Source organism: Rutilus rutilus, assembly GCF_951802725.1.
Source record: "Rutilus rutilus genome assembly, chromosome: 24".
Taxonomy (NCBI): Eukaryota; Metazoa; Chordata; class Actinopteri; order Cypriniformes; family Leuciscidae; genus Rutilus; species Rutilus rutilus.
In genome coordinates, this window is record NC_140228.1 from 9,613,558 (window position 1) to 9,630,242 (window position 16,685).

At 37.3% G+C, this 16,685-nt stretch overlaps 2 protein-coding genes across 5 annotated transcripts in view; one reads left to right on the forward strand and one right to left on the reverse strand.

Annotated features, from left to right (window-relative positions):
• Window positions 1-4,203: 4,203 nt before the first annotated feature.
• tecrl2a (trans-2,3-enoyl-CoA reductase-like 2a) lies at window positions 4,204-8,199 on the forward strand (the record flags this gene model as incomplete). Its single annotated transcript, XM_084398850.1, has 12 exons — window positions 4,204-4,227; window positions 5,147-5,197; window positions 5,291-5,342; window positions 5,983-6,027; window positions 6,498-6,601; window positions 6,681-6,796; window positions 6,911-7,016; window positions 7,224-7,296; window positions 7,368-7,411; window positions 7,490-7,723; window positions 7,810-7,855; window positions 7,939-8,199. The coding sequence occupies 12 exons, from the start codon at window positions 4,204-4,206 to the stop codon at window positions 8,064-8,066; spliced, it is 1,023 nt and encodes a 340-aa protein (XP_084254976.1). The 3' UTR covers window positions 8,067-8,199.
• abca4a (ATP-binding cassette, sub-family A (ABC1), member 4a) overlaps window positions 7,081-16,685 on the reverse strand; it is a 36,955-nt gene continuing 27,350 nt past the window's right edge. For 2 of the 4 annotated variants that reach the window (XM_084399615.1, XM_084399613.1), the window contains 20 exons: window positions 16,534-16,628; window positions 16,416-16,448; window positions 16,182-16,287; window positions 15,594-15,668; window positions 15,337-15,506; window positions 15,046-15,223; window positions 14,159-14,274; window positions 13,445-13,592; window positions 13,146-13,269; window positions 11,802-11,931; window positions 11,598-11,718; window positions 11,452-11,514; window positions 11,271-11,377; window positions 10,645-10,786; window positions 10,423-10,557; window positions 10,241-10,344; window positions 10,051-10,143; window positions 9,682-9,931; window positions 9,161-9,303; window positions 7,081-7,863 (listed from right to left, as the gene is read on the reverse strand). In XM_084399615.1, the coding sequence (XP_084255741.1) occupies window positions 9,187-9,303; window positions 9,682-9,931; window positions 10,051-10,143; window positions 10,241-10,344; window positions 10,423-10,557; window positions 10,645-10,786; window positions 11,271-11,377; window positions 11,452-11,514; window positions 11,598-11,718; window positions 11,802-11,931; window positions 13,146-13,269; window positions 13,445-13,592; window positions 14,159-14,274; window positions 15,046-15,223; window positions 15,337-15,506; window positions 15,594-15,668; window positions 16,182-16,287; window positions 16,416-16,448; window positions 16,534-16,628 (2,307 nt within the window). In that variant the 3' untranslated portion in view covers window positions 7,081-7,863; window positions 9,161-9,186. Of the gene's footprint in view, window positions 7,864-8,599; window positions 9,304-9,681; window positions 9,932-10,050; window positions 10,144-10,240; window positions 10,345-10,422; window positions 10,558-10,644; window positions 10,787-11,270; window positions 11,378-11,451; window positions 11,515-11,597; window positions 11,719-11,801; window positions 11,932-13,145; window positions 13,270-13,444; window positions 13,593-14,158; window positions 14,275-15,045; window positions 15,224-15,336; window positions 15,507-15,593; window positions 15,669-16,181; window positions 16,288-16,415; window positions 16,449-16,533; window positions 16,629-16,685 lie in introns of those variants that run through there. The other 2 variants (XM_084399614.1, XM_084399612.1) reach the window with 1 other exon arrangement.

A 16,685-nucleotide genomic window follows, 5' to 3' on the forward strand; every position in this document is an offset into this window, starting at 1 on the left:
CACTTTCCCTGAAGTGGCTCTAGTGCCTTTGGCAATTCAGAGTGTCTCTTCATCTGAATTTCACATCTCAATGGCAGCTGGGTCAGAGATTCGGTGAGGGGGGTTGCTTGTGAGGCTGAGCAACCACAGATGTGGAAAACGATGAGAAACAGAGGATTCCCATCATGATACGGGAGCCAATCTGACCTTGAGAGATGTCACACGACATCTGAAGAATACAAATTATTCTATCTATCTATCTATCTATCTATCTATCTATCTATCTATCTATCTATCTATCTATCTATCTATCTATCTATCTATCTATCTATCTATCTATCTATCTATCTATCTATCAGTCTGTGGTTGTTATGAGGTTTGTTCAGGATGGCAGCAGATGCTGTCATGGACACTGAATGTGGTCAGCACAGCAGATACGTGAGCTCTCTGAAGTTTTGGCAGCTTTTTGAATACATGCTTTGCACTCAAGAGTTTGCTATAGGCTGTGACCAATGGCCCTTTGCTTTTGCACTCCACTTGAACAAAGAGTGAAGCTTCAATCACCATGTCTAAGCCACTTGACGTGACCAGACTCTATTGACAACAAAGATAGAAAAGGCTGTAACTGTGAAACACAGGTAAAACCAGCTGAAATGCAACACATAATGAACATGGAAATAATTGGGCTTTCTCCTGCTTTTGGCTGTTATATATATATATAATTTTTATTATTTATTTTTTTAGCTCTGTAGAATAAAGTCTAAAGTCTACTTTGTTCATGTTTTTTGTCTTATTGAAGAGTTTATAATGTCCAGACTTTATCACATCTCAGACATATTAAACAATGTGGAGAGAAAATGGCACTGATAAAGCATTTTGATTTAAACATGCCTCCCTGTGCACATATGAAATGGCTCTAAATGATATATTGCAGGCAGTTGTATTAAAATGGAGGCAGATTATAAAGCTCAGTGTTTGAAGTGCATGCACAGCAGAGAAAATGCTGCCAAAGTAGCCACTGTAACACATTTACTCTTATCGCTTTTTAATTTACTGTTCTTCCCTCTGCTGTAAATGTGGTTTTAAAATTTCACCCCTTTTTTCTTATTGATTTTCTCTTTTTAATATTTTATTTTTATCATGACTAATTAAGTCTCCATTGAATTTTTTTTTGGGTAACACTTTAGAATACTGTTCATTCATTAATGAAAAAAAAACTACACAGGAACAAATGTTTAACACAATATTAATATTTTACTTAATTAAATACTTAATTCTAAAGTGAAGATCAAAGTAACCCACTCGAAAGTTGCTGCCTTAAATGTTTAAGTACAATCAACTTGGCTGTTTAAGTCATTTCAACTTAAATCAGGCCTACATTAAACTGCCTTTAACTTATATAACGTATAAAAAAGTAGAAAATTGCTTAACTTATTTTGATGGGTTAAAGCAAAAACATATGTTGTCTTAACTTATTGATCATCTAATTCTTTACCGTAGTAATTACTCAAGTATTACCAAATTCTAGAAGGAACAGCATTCTAAAGTAAAAAGCATGATATAACTCCCTAAAGATTGAAGTCATAAGCTTTTGAAGTTTTTGTAAGGTTTTAGATTTGGATTTGGTAACACTTGAGTCATTTCCACTGGGTTACCATGATCTTGACTTCAGAAAACTGTTCCAAATAGCTACTAATTCCTTTAGAAGGATGTAGTAACACTTGAGTCATTGGGCTACCATTCTTACAATAGGTTTTAATGGAACTAATAATAACCATATTACTTATTGATTATTTAAGTGGTTAAAATGTTAATTTGTCCTGTATAGGCTATAGTATGGGAGGATCTATCTATCTATCTATCTATCTATCTATCTATCTATCTATCTATCTATCTATCTATCTATCTATCTATCTATCTATCTATCTATCTATCTATCTATCTATCTATCTATCTATCTATCTATCAAAATTGAGGGCCTACAGACACACTCAGGACAAGATTACAGACCAAGACAGGTTTCAAGAACGTATGCTCTTCAAAGAGCAAGACGAGAGAAAAAAGACAGTAAAAAGCAGAGGCAGTAGGAGGGGGTGAGTGTGGGAGGGGAGATGGAGAGTGAAGGACGAGTGTTAGTATGGAGAATTAACACTGGCATAACCACAGGAAAGGACGGAGCTGCCTGTCCAACTCCGGGGGACCGAACATTAGGTCAGACAAGGGCCCCGGAATGAGCAGGACAATATTTTTTGAGGTAAGGCATCAAGTTAATTTACAAGATTACATGCTTTTTGTACAAACTTTAAACTATGGGTTTCGAGGTTCATTCATTTCTGTTTCTAAAGAGTAAATAGCCTCATACATTCCCACAGAAACAATACAAAGAAGGGGAGATCCTTCACTGTGTGTGGGTTTACCAGAAAATATATATATTTGGGTTTGTTCATGAAATGAATTATCTAATCATAAATATGTGTGACAGTAAAAGTGATTAAATATGTTAAATGTTAGGCTAATTAAAAACAGTCAGCATTTTTTAAGCTGAAAATGTGTCTTACGTCAGCCCTCAGATCCTCCAATCGGCTGTCATACTGTAAGAGCAAATTTGCTGTATGCTGGTTTGCTTTAATTTTACGCTTGCTGAACATAAACAAGTAAATATAATTTAGCGCATAACTGACCGGCCTGTCATCTGAGGAGGATTAATGACCCTCTCATGCATTGCCACTGCCTATGTAAAACACCACCAGAGACGGCTGTGCTATTGATTAACACACGCTCTATATTATAAACAACTTTAAAATCAAATGTACAGAAATCAAACATTTAAATGTAATGTACTGAACTGTTTTCTGTCAGCGAGATGTAAGCAAAGAGAAAGAACGAAAAAATCGAGGTTACAGAGTGGATACAGAATTATGTAATGTTTGAGCCTGGTACATTCCTCAACATTACTGATGTATTTACAGTACTGGAGGATGGCTATAACAGAAGCAGGACGTCCTGTCAATAGCACTTAGAAATCCACAGAGTGGTTTTATTGATTACTCTGCCTGATTGAAAACAGGACAATTTTACTGCTTGGTCTTTATACACGAGTATTACGGTGAGTGAGTCATTTAGTTCACTAAAGCTAAAGGCAGAGCGAAAATACTGTAAGTGTATACGGAAATATCAAGAGTCTAGACACTTCATATGAAAAAAAAGTTTCAGAATGAGATAATAATTTTTTTTATCAGATTCCAAACCACATTAGAATGTGCTATAAATCAAATTATATAATGTATGCGATAGTCTGAGCGATAATAGACTGATGTTTGCTTTATTGAATATTTATATATTTTATTTTACTTACAAGGACACACTGCTCAAATTTTTATGTTTTTACTGGAGATACTCTAGCTGCATTTTCAAGTGTAAGAGTTTAGAATACTAGCTAATGAATTTAGACAAGTGTTCTGTAGAATAACTTCTTACTTTAAGTTGAGCATTAGGCTAATCCTATGTCTCCATTAGAAGATTATTACTCTAGCCAGTATAAGAGCAGTTTCAGGGTGACAGCTCTGCTGAGCTCCACAATATATAGTGCTTTCAAGGCAAATTGCAGCAGACTCAACTCGCAGTACTCTGTAGATCAACACTGACACCTTTTAATTAAGATTAAAAAGCCTCCCATACTGCAAAAAGATGCATCCCCAGGAATTCAGAGCTCAGACAGGTCGGAAACAGACGATGGAAGAGATTGTGGTTTTGGGGTGATGAAGTGAATTCATTGAGCTAAACAGGGACAGATCTGTCAAAACAGAAGCTCTGATCAATTAACAGCGTCTGGACTGTGCCACCCTCATTAGGTGCTCATCGGCTTCTGCGATAGCCTACACAAAAGCTGTGTCAGAATGAATTTGGATATTCACTTCGCAGCACGTCTTTTGCGACCACTCAAGGGGAGACGTGTTGCAAATTATTCCTTAAACTCCTTATTTTCTGTTAATATGAAACTATGTAAACAGCTAAAGATTTGATTGCTTTTCTCAGTTGTCAATTATGTGATGCATCTTTGAAGCATACAATTCTGGGAGAACTGATGGGCAGCTTCACCCTGAGGCCTGACCTTCACGAAATTAACTTGATTTATGTTGATTGAATAAAAAAAAGAAAAAAAAGTAAGTATGCTTCACACAGTGTCTGTGCCATGCAGCTATAGACCTTATTCAGAGAAGCGCCATGACTGAAAGTGAGGCTGTGAGGGTACTTGTAATTTTCCACAGCTCATGTTGTCAGGTGTTTAAAAAAAAAAAAAAAGATACTAAAATATCTTGGAAAGGTATTTTTGCAGTGTTTCGTCAGCAGAACAAGCCAAAAACACATTACATAACAACTGAAGAGATGTATGTCTATCCCTCGCAGCCTCGCTTTCATTCCCGTTCAAAATCAAAGAAGGCTATGATGTGAATAAGGTCTATTAAAGGGATAGTTCAATCAAAAATGAAAATTAGCCCATGATTAAGTCATAATAGGGGTATGCCATTCTTCTTTCAGACGAATACAATCAGAGTTATATAAAAAAAATGTCCTGGCTCTTCCAAGCTTTATAATGGCAGTGAATTGCTGTTTCTGTTTCTGAAGTTTGTGTAAGAAAAATATTCAAATTTAACATGTTACAAAGCAAAATTTTAGCTTCTGGCCAAACGGCAATCTACTTACACCTAAAGCGCAACTTACACAACTTGTGACGTCGGAAGTAGCGCATTGCGTAAATATCAGCATTGCGTCGCATTACTCGCATAAGTTGTGCTGTAGACTTACGCGGAATTCGTATGTTCATTTGGCCGGAAGCTAATTATTTTATTTTATAAAGTTTTAAATATGGATATTTTTCTTACACAAACGCATCGCTTCACTTCAGAAGGCCTTTATTAACCCCCTAGAGCCGCGTGCATGATGGATAGATGCATCTTTATGGACTTCAAAACAGAAACAGCAATTCAATGCCATTATAAAGCTTGGAAGAGCCAGGACATTTTTCAATATAACTCCTGTTGTATTCATCTGAAAGAAGAATGTCATATACACCTAGGATGACTTGAGGGTGAGTAAATCATGGGCTAATTTTCATTTTTGGGTGAACTATCCCTTTAACCCAGCTGATATGACTCTAATCTTTCAGGTCGAAATTCTAGATTCAAACACCAAAGAACAGCTCTGTTTTCTTGACAAGGTAAGCAGATTTTACAACTAACAATCAATGCCAGTGATTGCTGCACTCAGCTAAAACTTTAAGGTAAATTACTTTATTTTGTTTTTAATGCAGGTTGATCCCCATTCAAGCATAGGTGACATTAAGATTTTGTTTAACAAGTCATGTAAGTTTTTTTTTTACCCCACAATGGTATTGTATTTTGTAATTTTGCCTGGTCATTTATGATATAAGTCACATTTTACCTCTGCTCCGCCTCGGGGTCCTCATCACTCTGTCGAGGTTTATTTAATAAGGAATTTATGGTGGGCATTTCAATTATTAGAAACAGAATGCACTCCTGAGGTGGAGCGGTTCAGTTGGTTACTCACCCTGTTGTTCTAATGCCTTATCTAAGATTTTTCCGTATGCCCTTCTTATTCCACTTCGAATATACGACACGTGTCGCATGGGATCATTCTGTAATATAATTTTTTATTTTATTTTTATTTTTTAAAGCTTGATGCTCTGGAAAAATATAGCCGCTGAATGCCTCGATTGACCAATCAGAATCAAGTATTCCAGAGCGCGTCAATAGTAAATTTATTTGAAAATTATATTGCAGAACAGGTATTAATAATCTAATGTGTAATATGTTTAAAACAGACATGTTATTTGATATGTATAATATTTACATATAAATTATTTAATTATTCAATTATTTAGTGATTAACCTTAGCCTCTTTTTATGACAGCATTGTGCTGTAGATATTAATATTTGATATACGATAATGTAATATTGTATGATTTTTCTGTCTTACTGTCAGATCCCAAATGGTATCCAGCTAGACAAGCCCTGAGGCTGGACCCCAGTGAGTATGAGGAACTCATAATACATAATTTATATATGTATACAAAAACAAAAACATCCAGATGATATCCTTACACGGGGGTTATGTTTTTACTACAGTATAGCATGGCTGTGGAATATTTCAGGACAGGCTTATTCCTTGGGTAGAAATGGAATCATAAAAATTCTTTCATCTGCTCCATTTGTACCAATTTCTAAAGCCACACATTGAATTGATGGATATTATTCATCTATGTTTAAAAACTGATCAGATGAAGGCAACTTAGTAGACAGGATGTTTCTCAGACATTGAACTCAGATGTCCCTTGATCTCTGTGTAGTGCTTTTGAAGGCAGCACATTTCAGGTTTCAGAAAGCAAGACGAGTGCTATCTGTTGAGAGCTGCTTTGATGCAGCAAGACCAAAACCTATACTTACCCAACACTTTAACACTAGCTGTGGCAAATCTAGTTCTGCATTTGTGGTTTTTAGAAGGAAAAGCACTGAGAGATGATGATGTACTGCAGAATCTTCCTGTTGGGACCTCGACGACCATGTATTTTAGAGACCTTGGCCCGCAACTGGGATGGACGTTGGTAAGAGTGCTATAGATTTGCAAAATGTAATTCTGACAGTATCAAACATATGATCTTTAAATACATAAATGCTCTGTAGGTTTTTTTGGCGGAGTGCATTGGTCCCCTTCTGATATATCTCCTCTTCTATGTCCGTGTCCCGCACATCTATAGCCACAATTACGCCTTCACCTCCAGCTCTCATTCTGTGGTCAGGTACATTCTTAAAAAAAAAAAAAAAAAAAGACACCTTTTGTGCTCCATTGATGAAATATGGATATGGATTTTGAAAGCCATGAGTAAATAACACAATTTAAATTTTCTCTTTAGTTTGGCTTGTGCTTGTCACTCCTTTCACTATATCAAGAGGCTAATTGAAATAATATTTGTGCATCGGTTTTCTCAAGGCACGATGCCTCTTAGAGCCATTGTAAGGGTGAGTGTTCGGTCACGCTGGTCTGGTTTGCTACTGTAACAAATAAAAACTAGTCTGAGAAGTAATTTGTCACCCTTGTTTACTTCAGACATGGTAAAATGATCATTGAATACAGTTCAGCCATTTTCTGAGCAATTTTACAAATTAAACAATACAATTATGATTATGTCAAATCCTCTGTTGATTGGTGATTCTCTGAATTCACAGAATTGTGCATATTACTGGGGTTTTGCAGCATGGTTAGCTTACCACATCAATCATCCTCTCTACACACCACCATGTGAGTACCAGAAGAGATAAAGGTATTTAATAGTCACTTCAGTTTGATACATTAACCTTTATGTTTTACAGCATACGGAGAGACACAGGTCAACTATGCACTAATTCTCTTTGTGGTACGTGATGTTTATGCACCACTTTAAAAAATGTATATTAAGGATAAATGAACAAACATGATATTGTTTGTGTTTCAGTTATGTGAGGCAGGTAATTTCTCCATCCACTGGTCATTGAACAGTTTAAAACGTGAAGGTGAGTGCATATGTCACATTTCGACTACTTTACAGCTTATGACCCAATGTATGATCCTATGTTTGTTTTTTTTGTTCTGTTTAAAAGGTACAAAATGTCGGAGGTTCCCAAATCCATCCAAAAACCCTTTTACATGGCTCTTTTTCTTTGTATCATGTCCCAACTACACATATGAGGTAACAGCAAAATAGTTATATCTTTATAACTTCATTTCTACTACCTTTGCCTGACCCATCACATCTTTGGTTACATTTTCCATCAGGTAGGTGTTTGGGTGGGCCTGTCCATCATGACCCAGTGCGTTCCAGGTGAGTAACTGCAATCAAACAGCTGTCAGCTTTGTGATTCTGATATATCTGATATACACTGAGCTACTTTTTATTTTTTTCAGTGGCTCTCTTCACACTTGTAGGGTTCATTCAAATGACCATCTGGGCCAAAGGAAAACACAAAATGTACACCCAAGAGTTTAAGGACTACCCAAACCTCCGCATGCCAATCCTCCCCTTCATCCTCTGACATTCACATAATACCAACTTCAGTTCAAAATGCAGAGACATTATGATTTTGGCTGAGAGAACTATGACAGCTGCATGTAAATGAAGCTGATTTATGACACCCTCTGGGCAGGATTATGAAAGTTAAATTCTCTTCTCAAAAATATCTCACGGTTATCATGCAAGATGAGGTCGCACATTGTTGCACTTACAATGGTATGTCACTTGGAATTTGAAATGAGCAGATTTGTGGGAATTTGTGTTTACAGTATATCTGTGTTGGTTAAAGCATTACACCAACCATTCATGTGCAATATACAGAACTCTACCTCTTTAAACCAACTACAACACAGGGAGACACTGAACTACATCAGGGAATTCAAAACTATATTTATATGAAAGGTTTTGGGTCAAATAAAAATAATTAGTTTTACCTGAAATCTCATTAACTGGTTTAAATGGTTATACAACCACAATCGAGTCATACCATTAAACAAACATGTCTGGATTGTATTGAAAATAGTAATGTTTTCTCATTAATTCTTGACAAGGTTCAAAGTGAGCGACAGCATACCGTTTTAATAGTATTATTTTGGTGAATTTTTACAAGAATAAGAAGAAAATCAACTTTCTATAATTCCTTGCCTTATCAGCCATATCTAGTATTATTTAGTTCATTTACAGCAACTGTTTGTATGCTACTCTTTTCTAACTTGGCAAAAATTCTTAAATCTGTGACTTGCAATGTGTCACAATGCAATATGCATTTCAATAGCAATAGCCTTTGCAATAAAATCTATTGCATCATTTGATTTGTTTTTAAAACAAAATTCTTTGTAAAATAAAAGTGATATTAATAATAGATATCACTTTTGAGAATAATAAAGTGCTACAGTATTCATAAGACTAACTCGGTCCAGTTCTGTCTATGTTTTGTTGTATTTTTCGATGCATTTCTATATAAAAAAAGGCCAATCAAAAAAGGTGCGCAAAGCTGTTACGGCGTAAACGATCAAAAGTCTCAAGTGTTTTGTAAAGAAGAAAAAAATCATCTCCTTTTCTTTTATTTCTTTTCTTTTTTCTTTTGTGTGACCTTGCAAGATGACTCCAATTGACCTGCTCAGATGACCCTCTTCAAGCTTTCAGGCTTTCGTTTTCACTGGAAAGACTCTCATGTCCCGCCGGGCACCGGCTGCCCTCGGGTGCAACACAATGGCATCATCTTCTCCGGATTGGTGCTTGGCGAAATTCACAAACACCTACAGGGAGTGAAACAAAGAGAGCGAGACTGCATAAGGAGCCAAAATGCCCTTGTTCCAGTGCATTTGTCACACTCAGGTATGGAAACAAATAGTGGCGGTCACAAGATGGATGGATGCTTGTGGCAATCTTCTGCCCCTAAACTGGACTGTTCTAAATTGAGCTTGTCTAGTTTGGGACATCCTGTCTCAGAAGTAGGAGAGTGCATACACTGATAATAGATTTCTCTGTTTTGGACTACATGAAGGGAATTATACATTTTTCAAACTTAAATGTCTACCATATAGATATACTGTCAAATATTTTCAGTAGTTGTCATTTAATTGAAAATTTAAATGGTAAAGGTTTATCTAGGCCAACAGAATCATATGAAATACCTGGTCCAGTGTTGTCTGGGAAACCGAGTAATCTTCAATATTCAGCATTTCCTTGTTGGCTAAGACGAGCTGGAAGATTTTGGCCAGAGAGGAAGAAGCGATCTCGTACTGTAGAGTATTATAGTGTTTCTCCCTCTGAATGCAGCCTGGAAATGTGCTCTCCATGAATGCTTCAGCCGGGTTCAGATCCGGGACTGTGCCTGCTTTGGCCGCCCTGATTTTCATGGTGACCACGTATCCATCACCAAATCTGCAGGGAAATGATTACAAGAGATGTTTCACAGAATAGCAATGCAAACAAAAAAAACGATACAACTGCAGAAAGCGTGTAGCTGGAAATTTTCATGTGAATAAAATGTGTGATCTTACTTGTATTTGAGGTGCTGGATTGTGCCAAGACACTTGAACGTTCCGTTCACCATGATGGCCAGTCGTGTGCAGAGAGCTTCACATTCCTCCATACTGGAGGATTGTAAAAAGTAGGCTATGATATTATTGCCTATACCTATATTATTTATAATTAGCATTATAAAATGCATGTGCTTTGTCGTGTTCTTGCCTGTGTGAGGTAAGGACCACCGCCCTGCCGCCCTGAATCACGCTCATGATGGAGTTCCAGAGGAACCTGCGAGAGTGAGGATCCATCCCTGTGGTTGGCTCGTCCTGCAGGCACAGGAAAAACAACATGCTAGTAACGATGCTTATCATAATCTGAGATAATTCACACAGAAAGGCTCTTACCAGGAGCAGAAGAGCTGGACAGCCAATCATTGCGATAGCTGTTGAGAGTTTACGCTTGTTTCCACCGCTGTATGTGCCGGCACTGCAGCCTGCATACTCAAATAAACCCAATTTCTGAATTCCCCATTCAGCCACCTGCATCAGAGGGAGATAGAAGTCTCTGACAGAAATCCCCAGAGAGAAATAAATAAGAAGAGATAAGAAAATGGAATATCGTCTCACTCTGCTGATCTCGGATTCCGGGACTCCTCTGAGCCGAGCGTATAAGTGCAGGTGTTCTCTTCCAGTTAGAAGATCATCGATGGCATCAAACTGAGGGCAGTAGCCCATGTTCTGGTGCACATCCAGGATGTTGGTCAGAATGCTGGAGCAACATAAGAAATCAAATTGATAAACAAAAAACTAAATGAGTTTGTTGAGTAAAATGTGTAATTTTCCACATCACTAGCAGCACCCAACAAAATAGTAAAAATAATTGTTTTCAAACTGCTTTCCTAAAAAGTCCTACTGGGTGTTCTAGGTGGTTACTGGTGTAAAAATAGTTGTAAGACACGTTCCTGGATTACCATGTTAACATACCCATAACTTATCCCTAAAATCAGAGGGAAATGATTGGTGAATAACACTGATGTAGAAGCACCTAACCCTATTTGTAAGCCTAAACTTGACATAAACTGTAAACTCGTCCCTTAAATCTGATTGGTTGTTTGGAATATTGTTCCAGGATCAACAAAGATGTTGATCTACAAACATATTGTACTTGGTGAAATCACGTTCACCATCCTAGCCATATTTGTATTGTGTTAGCAGTCAAAAATATACCTTTACAATTATCTAGTTAAACAAACCTGTAACCAGTCACAGCAGCTTCCCCTGAAGTGACATCTATGTCTCCTGTCAGCATTTTGAATGTGGTAGTTTTCCCAGCACCATTCACACCCAGAAGTCCAAAGCACTGTGGGGGGAAAAACAGTTCATGCAAAGCTCATGGAGCTTACAACACAAAGACCAAATGCATCCATTTATTACCTCTCCTGGTGACACTCCTACACATATCCTGTCCACTGCTGGCCTGATCGTTCCCACGTACGTCTGTAGAGAGAGAAAATGCATTCATGATCTCTGTTGTGTGAAGCAATGCCCATCATGCACCACTGTGAGGTGGACAGACTTGCCTTTGATAGGTCTTTTATCTGGAGGATATCGCTAGGGCTTCCTCCTTTGTAAATCCTCTCTCTCTCCTTGGCCACATCCACATCTTCATCAGTTACTGGTGGCTTCTTAAAATCTGACATCCTGTTGAAAGAGACAGCTTATTTATATATATATATATGTGGAAACCACTGGATCTACTCAAGGCTGAATGTATTTCTTCTCACCAGTGATCCAGGAAGAATCTGTACTGTATCAGAACATTCAGGATGAAATAGACGAACCCCTCTACTGCCATGAACGTCACATTCTTTCCCACAAAGTCCCAGCTGAAGGGATCCAGACTGAAGTCCTCACCTGAGACGCACATGCGATGTACAGTACATGAACCTCACAAGAAGTGTCACCAACATTTACATTTTCAGAACCAACTATGAATTATAAAAACTCTATACATGTAGTTAAGTGTTGCTATGCGGTTGTTAGGGTGTTCTTGGTGGTTGCTGGTGCATTGCTATACAGTTGCTATAATGTTCTGGGTGGTTGCCAGGGTTTTGCAAGGCTGGTTGCTAGGGAATTGCTATGCAGTTGCTAGGGTGTTCTGGGTGGCTGCTAGTATGCTGTGATGCGGATCCTAGCGTGTTCTTGGTGGTTGCCAGGGTGTCCCCAGGATGTTCTGTGTGGTAGTTAGGGTGTTGCAAAGTGGCTTCTATAGTATTCTGGGTGATTGCTGGGGTGTCGTCAAGAAGTTTCCAGGGTGTTCTCGGTGGTTGCTTGTGTGTTCCCATGCTGAGTGGTTCCCAGGGTGTTGCTAAGCAGTTTCTATGGTGTTCTGACTGGTTGCTTGGGAATTTCTTTGCAGTTTCTAGGATGTTCTGGGTGGTTGGTTGCTAGTGAGTTGCTATGTGGTTGCTAAAGTGTTCTTGGTAGTTGCCAGGGTGTTGCTAGGGTATTCTGGGATGTTGTCAGTGTGTTGCCAAGCAGTTTCTATGGTGATCTGAGTTGTTGCTTGGGCGTTAGTCTCCAAGTCCAATTAATGGCTCAGATGCCTTCTACAATGTAAGTCTTAGAGACTGCACATCTATTTTATCATCCGTCTAATCTCTTACAGAAGTTTCTAGTTAGTTAGAGAGACATCTCCTAGCCTCTCTAGTAAGTCCTTGTAGATTTTCAGTTAGCAAGAGATCAGTTTAAGGAGATCTAGGAGATCAGTTTGAGCACAAAGCCGCCTTTCCACTATCTCCGACATTCGCATGCGTGTCGGATTTCGCTCCTAGTGGCAGGCGCATGGAACTTTTCAAATTTCAAATTGAGTCTGTTCCATTTTGGCTATCTAAAACAATTGTAGCTTTGAATAGCCATCAGATGCAATGTGAATTTTCAATGAAGACACGGTTGGCAAATGTAAGGTGTTGTATTTCCATCATGTTGACATATAAATTGAAGCTCAGTGACTTTTATGGAGGTCAGATCACAGAGTCCAAACCTTGCCAGGGGCCAGGCAAGGGTCGCTTGCTGCAACCTCAATACGACCGATTGAAATGCAAGGTGGGGAAAGGAGCAGGACTCACCAAAGCGTGCATACACATCCATCACGGCTTGGTTCATTGCCATGTCAATGAGCCCACGGCCCAAACAGAAGTGAGGAAAGACAAGTAGAGCTTTCTTCAGCACCTGGTTACACTTATACAGAGCCTATGCAAGTAGAGACAGATGGAGGATGAAATGAACTTTAACTTTACACTTGACTAATGCATTAAGTCAGATTAAAATTGTAATGATAATATAGGTGGAAATTGGAGGGTTGTTTAAAAGCTAATAAATCGTATTATTTTAGACTAAAATAATTTTGAAGGCTGGGATGTTTCACCTCTGTACTGTCGAACAGGTCTAAGATAAACGTGATGGCACTGCTGTTGATGCCAATGAAGAGGTTGATGCAGGACAGAGAGACGTACGCTGTGCTGGGCACGTTAAACACATATGACATTGGATACATCATGGGAGTCACAGACCATCTATTTCACAAATGAGAAAAAAGACAGATTAGTATATTTTAAAATATTCATACAGGTCAGATTTATGGACACTAAAGAAATAAAATCAGCATTTTTATCTTCAGATACAATTTCCACTTATTCCTTTGAATGCATGAATCATTCTAATTCTGTCAAGATATGCTTCATTTATCAGAAACAACAAGATTTTGTCTTCAGAATAAGGGGTTTGTGCGGGGGTGTCTGGATTGGATTCACACTAGAAGACTCATTGAGCAGAGGAGAGTCTGAGAGACATTTGGCTTTCAATTGCACTGCCTGTGTTGATGTGATCAAGGGCCAAATAAACACACTGGGAAATGGCAACATGAATAAAACACTGGCAAATCACCTTTCAAACCTTTCAGTTGGGTCTACTCATGACCCTTCATCTCTCAGACCGTGCTGTTAAAGGCACTGAGGGTGAACTTTTTACACTGAATACTTTTTTGATTTCAACCCACATATATAATAAGACAAACCTAATATACCTAGAAAGGCTGTTCTGCTAAAAGAAATGTAAAAGGATCAATGAAAGAAGACATTACCCATAAAGCATCAGCAGAGCTATCAGGGCTTGCAAGTTGCCAGGCGAGGTATAGCATTTTTTATCAAATGCAATAAAAATCCCCACAACCATTGCCGCGCTGACAGCATAGTTTATCTGAAACGACAGGACAACAGCAAAACTGAATTATAAGACCATTTTAGAAAACATTAGACAATGCTATAGAATAAATACACTTTTATATTTATTCATTATACACTATAAGGAAACTTAATGGTCAAAACAACATGCTTATAGTTTATTAGTATTTAATTTATGATTTTCATTATTTATACAGGGCTCAGCAATAAGGATGTAGTTGCAAATTGCGCTGATTTGTCTCCAAGATAATGCTTTCTAGCTGGCTAACATTGGTTTTGTTGAAATTGCAAAAATGATTTGTGAAAGTCTGAAAGCATTAGCAAGAATACCAAACCAATAAATAATGTCTTGCATTATATATATATATTTTTTTTTTAGCAAAAGTGTCTTTGGAAATGTATGGCACTGCATGTATACAGTAGCAGTATAATTTCCCGTTTGTCTTTTTGTAAAAAATAAAAAAAGATTTAAATAAAAAAAAAATAATTCAATGAACAAAAGAAATGTATATGTAAATGAGAAATGTAAATATTTCTAGCAATACATTGATAAAAATTAAAACCTTTTTTTTTTGCGGGCCAGTTTTTATAAAAAAAAACTTTTTGTCAATTAAAAATATTTGAATTTAATTAACAAAAGACATGGTAAAGAACATAACGTGATATTTAAAAAATAATAATAATAATTTCAAGCAAATATAAAAATACAATGCTAACATTTAATCTTTTTGTGGGGCCAGTGAACAAGTTGGCAAGTTCTGGTAAGATGTACTGTCTTCATACTAACCATGTCCCAGAAGAAGTTGGCAGTCCAGTACACAATAGGACTGACCCCACTCACAAACTGCAGGTGTTTAGCCTGCGTCACTCTCTCCTGGATCAGATACAGCACAAAACTGGCCGGTACGAAGGACATGGCGAAGATCACGCAGATGGCAACCACTGCATCCACTGAGGTGGTCAGTCTGAGAGAATGAATAAGTAAACAATACTTACATACACAGACGTTTTACATACTCAACTGAGACTGATTTGCAAGTAAAACAACTATGTGACATTCTGACAGCACTACACTCACACTGTGACCTCCGACAGCTGTTCCTTGGTCAGGTTTAGTGGATGATTGATGGCTGTGATGCCGTACTCATTTAAATTGACACCAGGAGGCAGGTTGGCTCGAAGGATGGCATTATTCGCCACGTTCATGAAGGCCACCATAGCGTGCCAGCCTTTGTTATTGAACCACACCTAGGGGAGATAACAAATGGGTTATTTATCTTGAATGGGACGAGCTCAGTAAACTGTGACAGGAAGTGAAGCTGAAAGAAATCTCACCTTGACGTTGTTTTCAGTCTCCATATACCTCAAGAAAGTGCCGAACTCCTGCAGAGCAAGCTTTGAGTATCTGCCCTGTAAATGATCACAACATGAGCATAAAGTGACCCTTAAAAGAATTAATACTTAAGACAACTTAAAACCATAAAATGTTAATGTATTAAAAAAACAAAAAAGTTTTTAAAAATAGAAACTTTTGACAACCAAGACGTGTCTAAATACGTTTTTTCAATATATCTATTGTTTTACCATTTAAAACATTACATTTTTTGTCAAATTAAAGTAATATTTTGCTGACTTTATTTACAGTGTACCCTTACATTTTAGAGCCACTGTAGTAAACAAAATGAATAAATTATATATATATATATAGTATTTAAAATATATATATATATTTTTTTTTTCATATTAAATGATTTCATATTTTCATAAAAAAATAACAAAGCTAAAAATGTCATTCTTTTTTAAATCATAATTAAAAAATAAAAATATGTTTTATTTACTACTTGGCTTTGAGTAGCTTTTTTTTTTTATAATATGAAATATGATTACATCGAATTCACAATGAAAACAATATGAAACATTTACCCCTGTGACATTAAGCAGACGTCCTATCTGAGCAACTGCATTCTGGATGCTTTTAGGATCCACGTCGAGAACAGGAAGTCGGCCTCCGACAGAAATGCCGCCATACCTGAAGGAAAGAGACCGCAAACTTTCATTCTTCCATACATGTAAATCATTGAACGCATATATGTGTTCTCTATGTGTCCACAAGATGGAGTCGTTGTATTTTCTACTCCGTGTTTAAAACACCATTACCTTTGTTCATTTACCCAGTACTTGCTCTTCAAGCTGAAAGCAAAAACACAAATAAGATGAATACCTGGAAACATAAGAGCTATTTAATGAACAATTTGTCATAAATGGGCCACAATACCTTGTCTGTATTAAAATTGGGTAAGTCTTCACCAAATAATCAGAGATGTTCCTTCCAGTCAGATCCATCAACATGTCACCAGTGGATTGAATCCTCTGAAATGTAGGAATCACATCATTATACAACATTTTAAGTAATTTGTAGTGTCATAT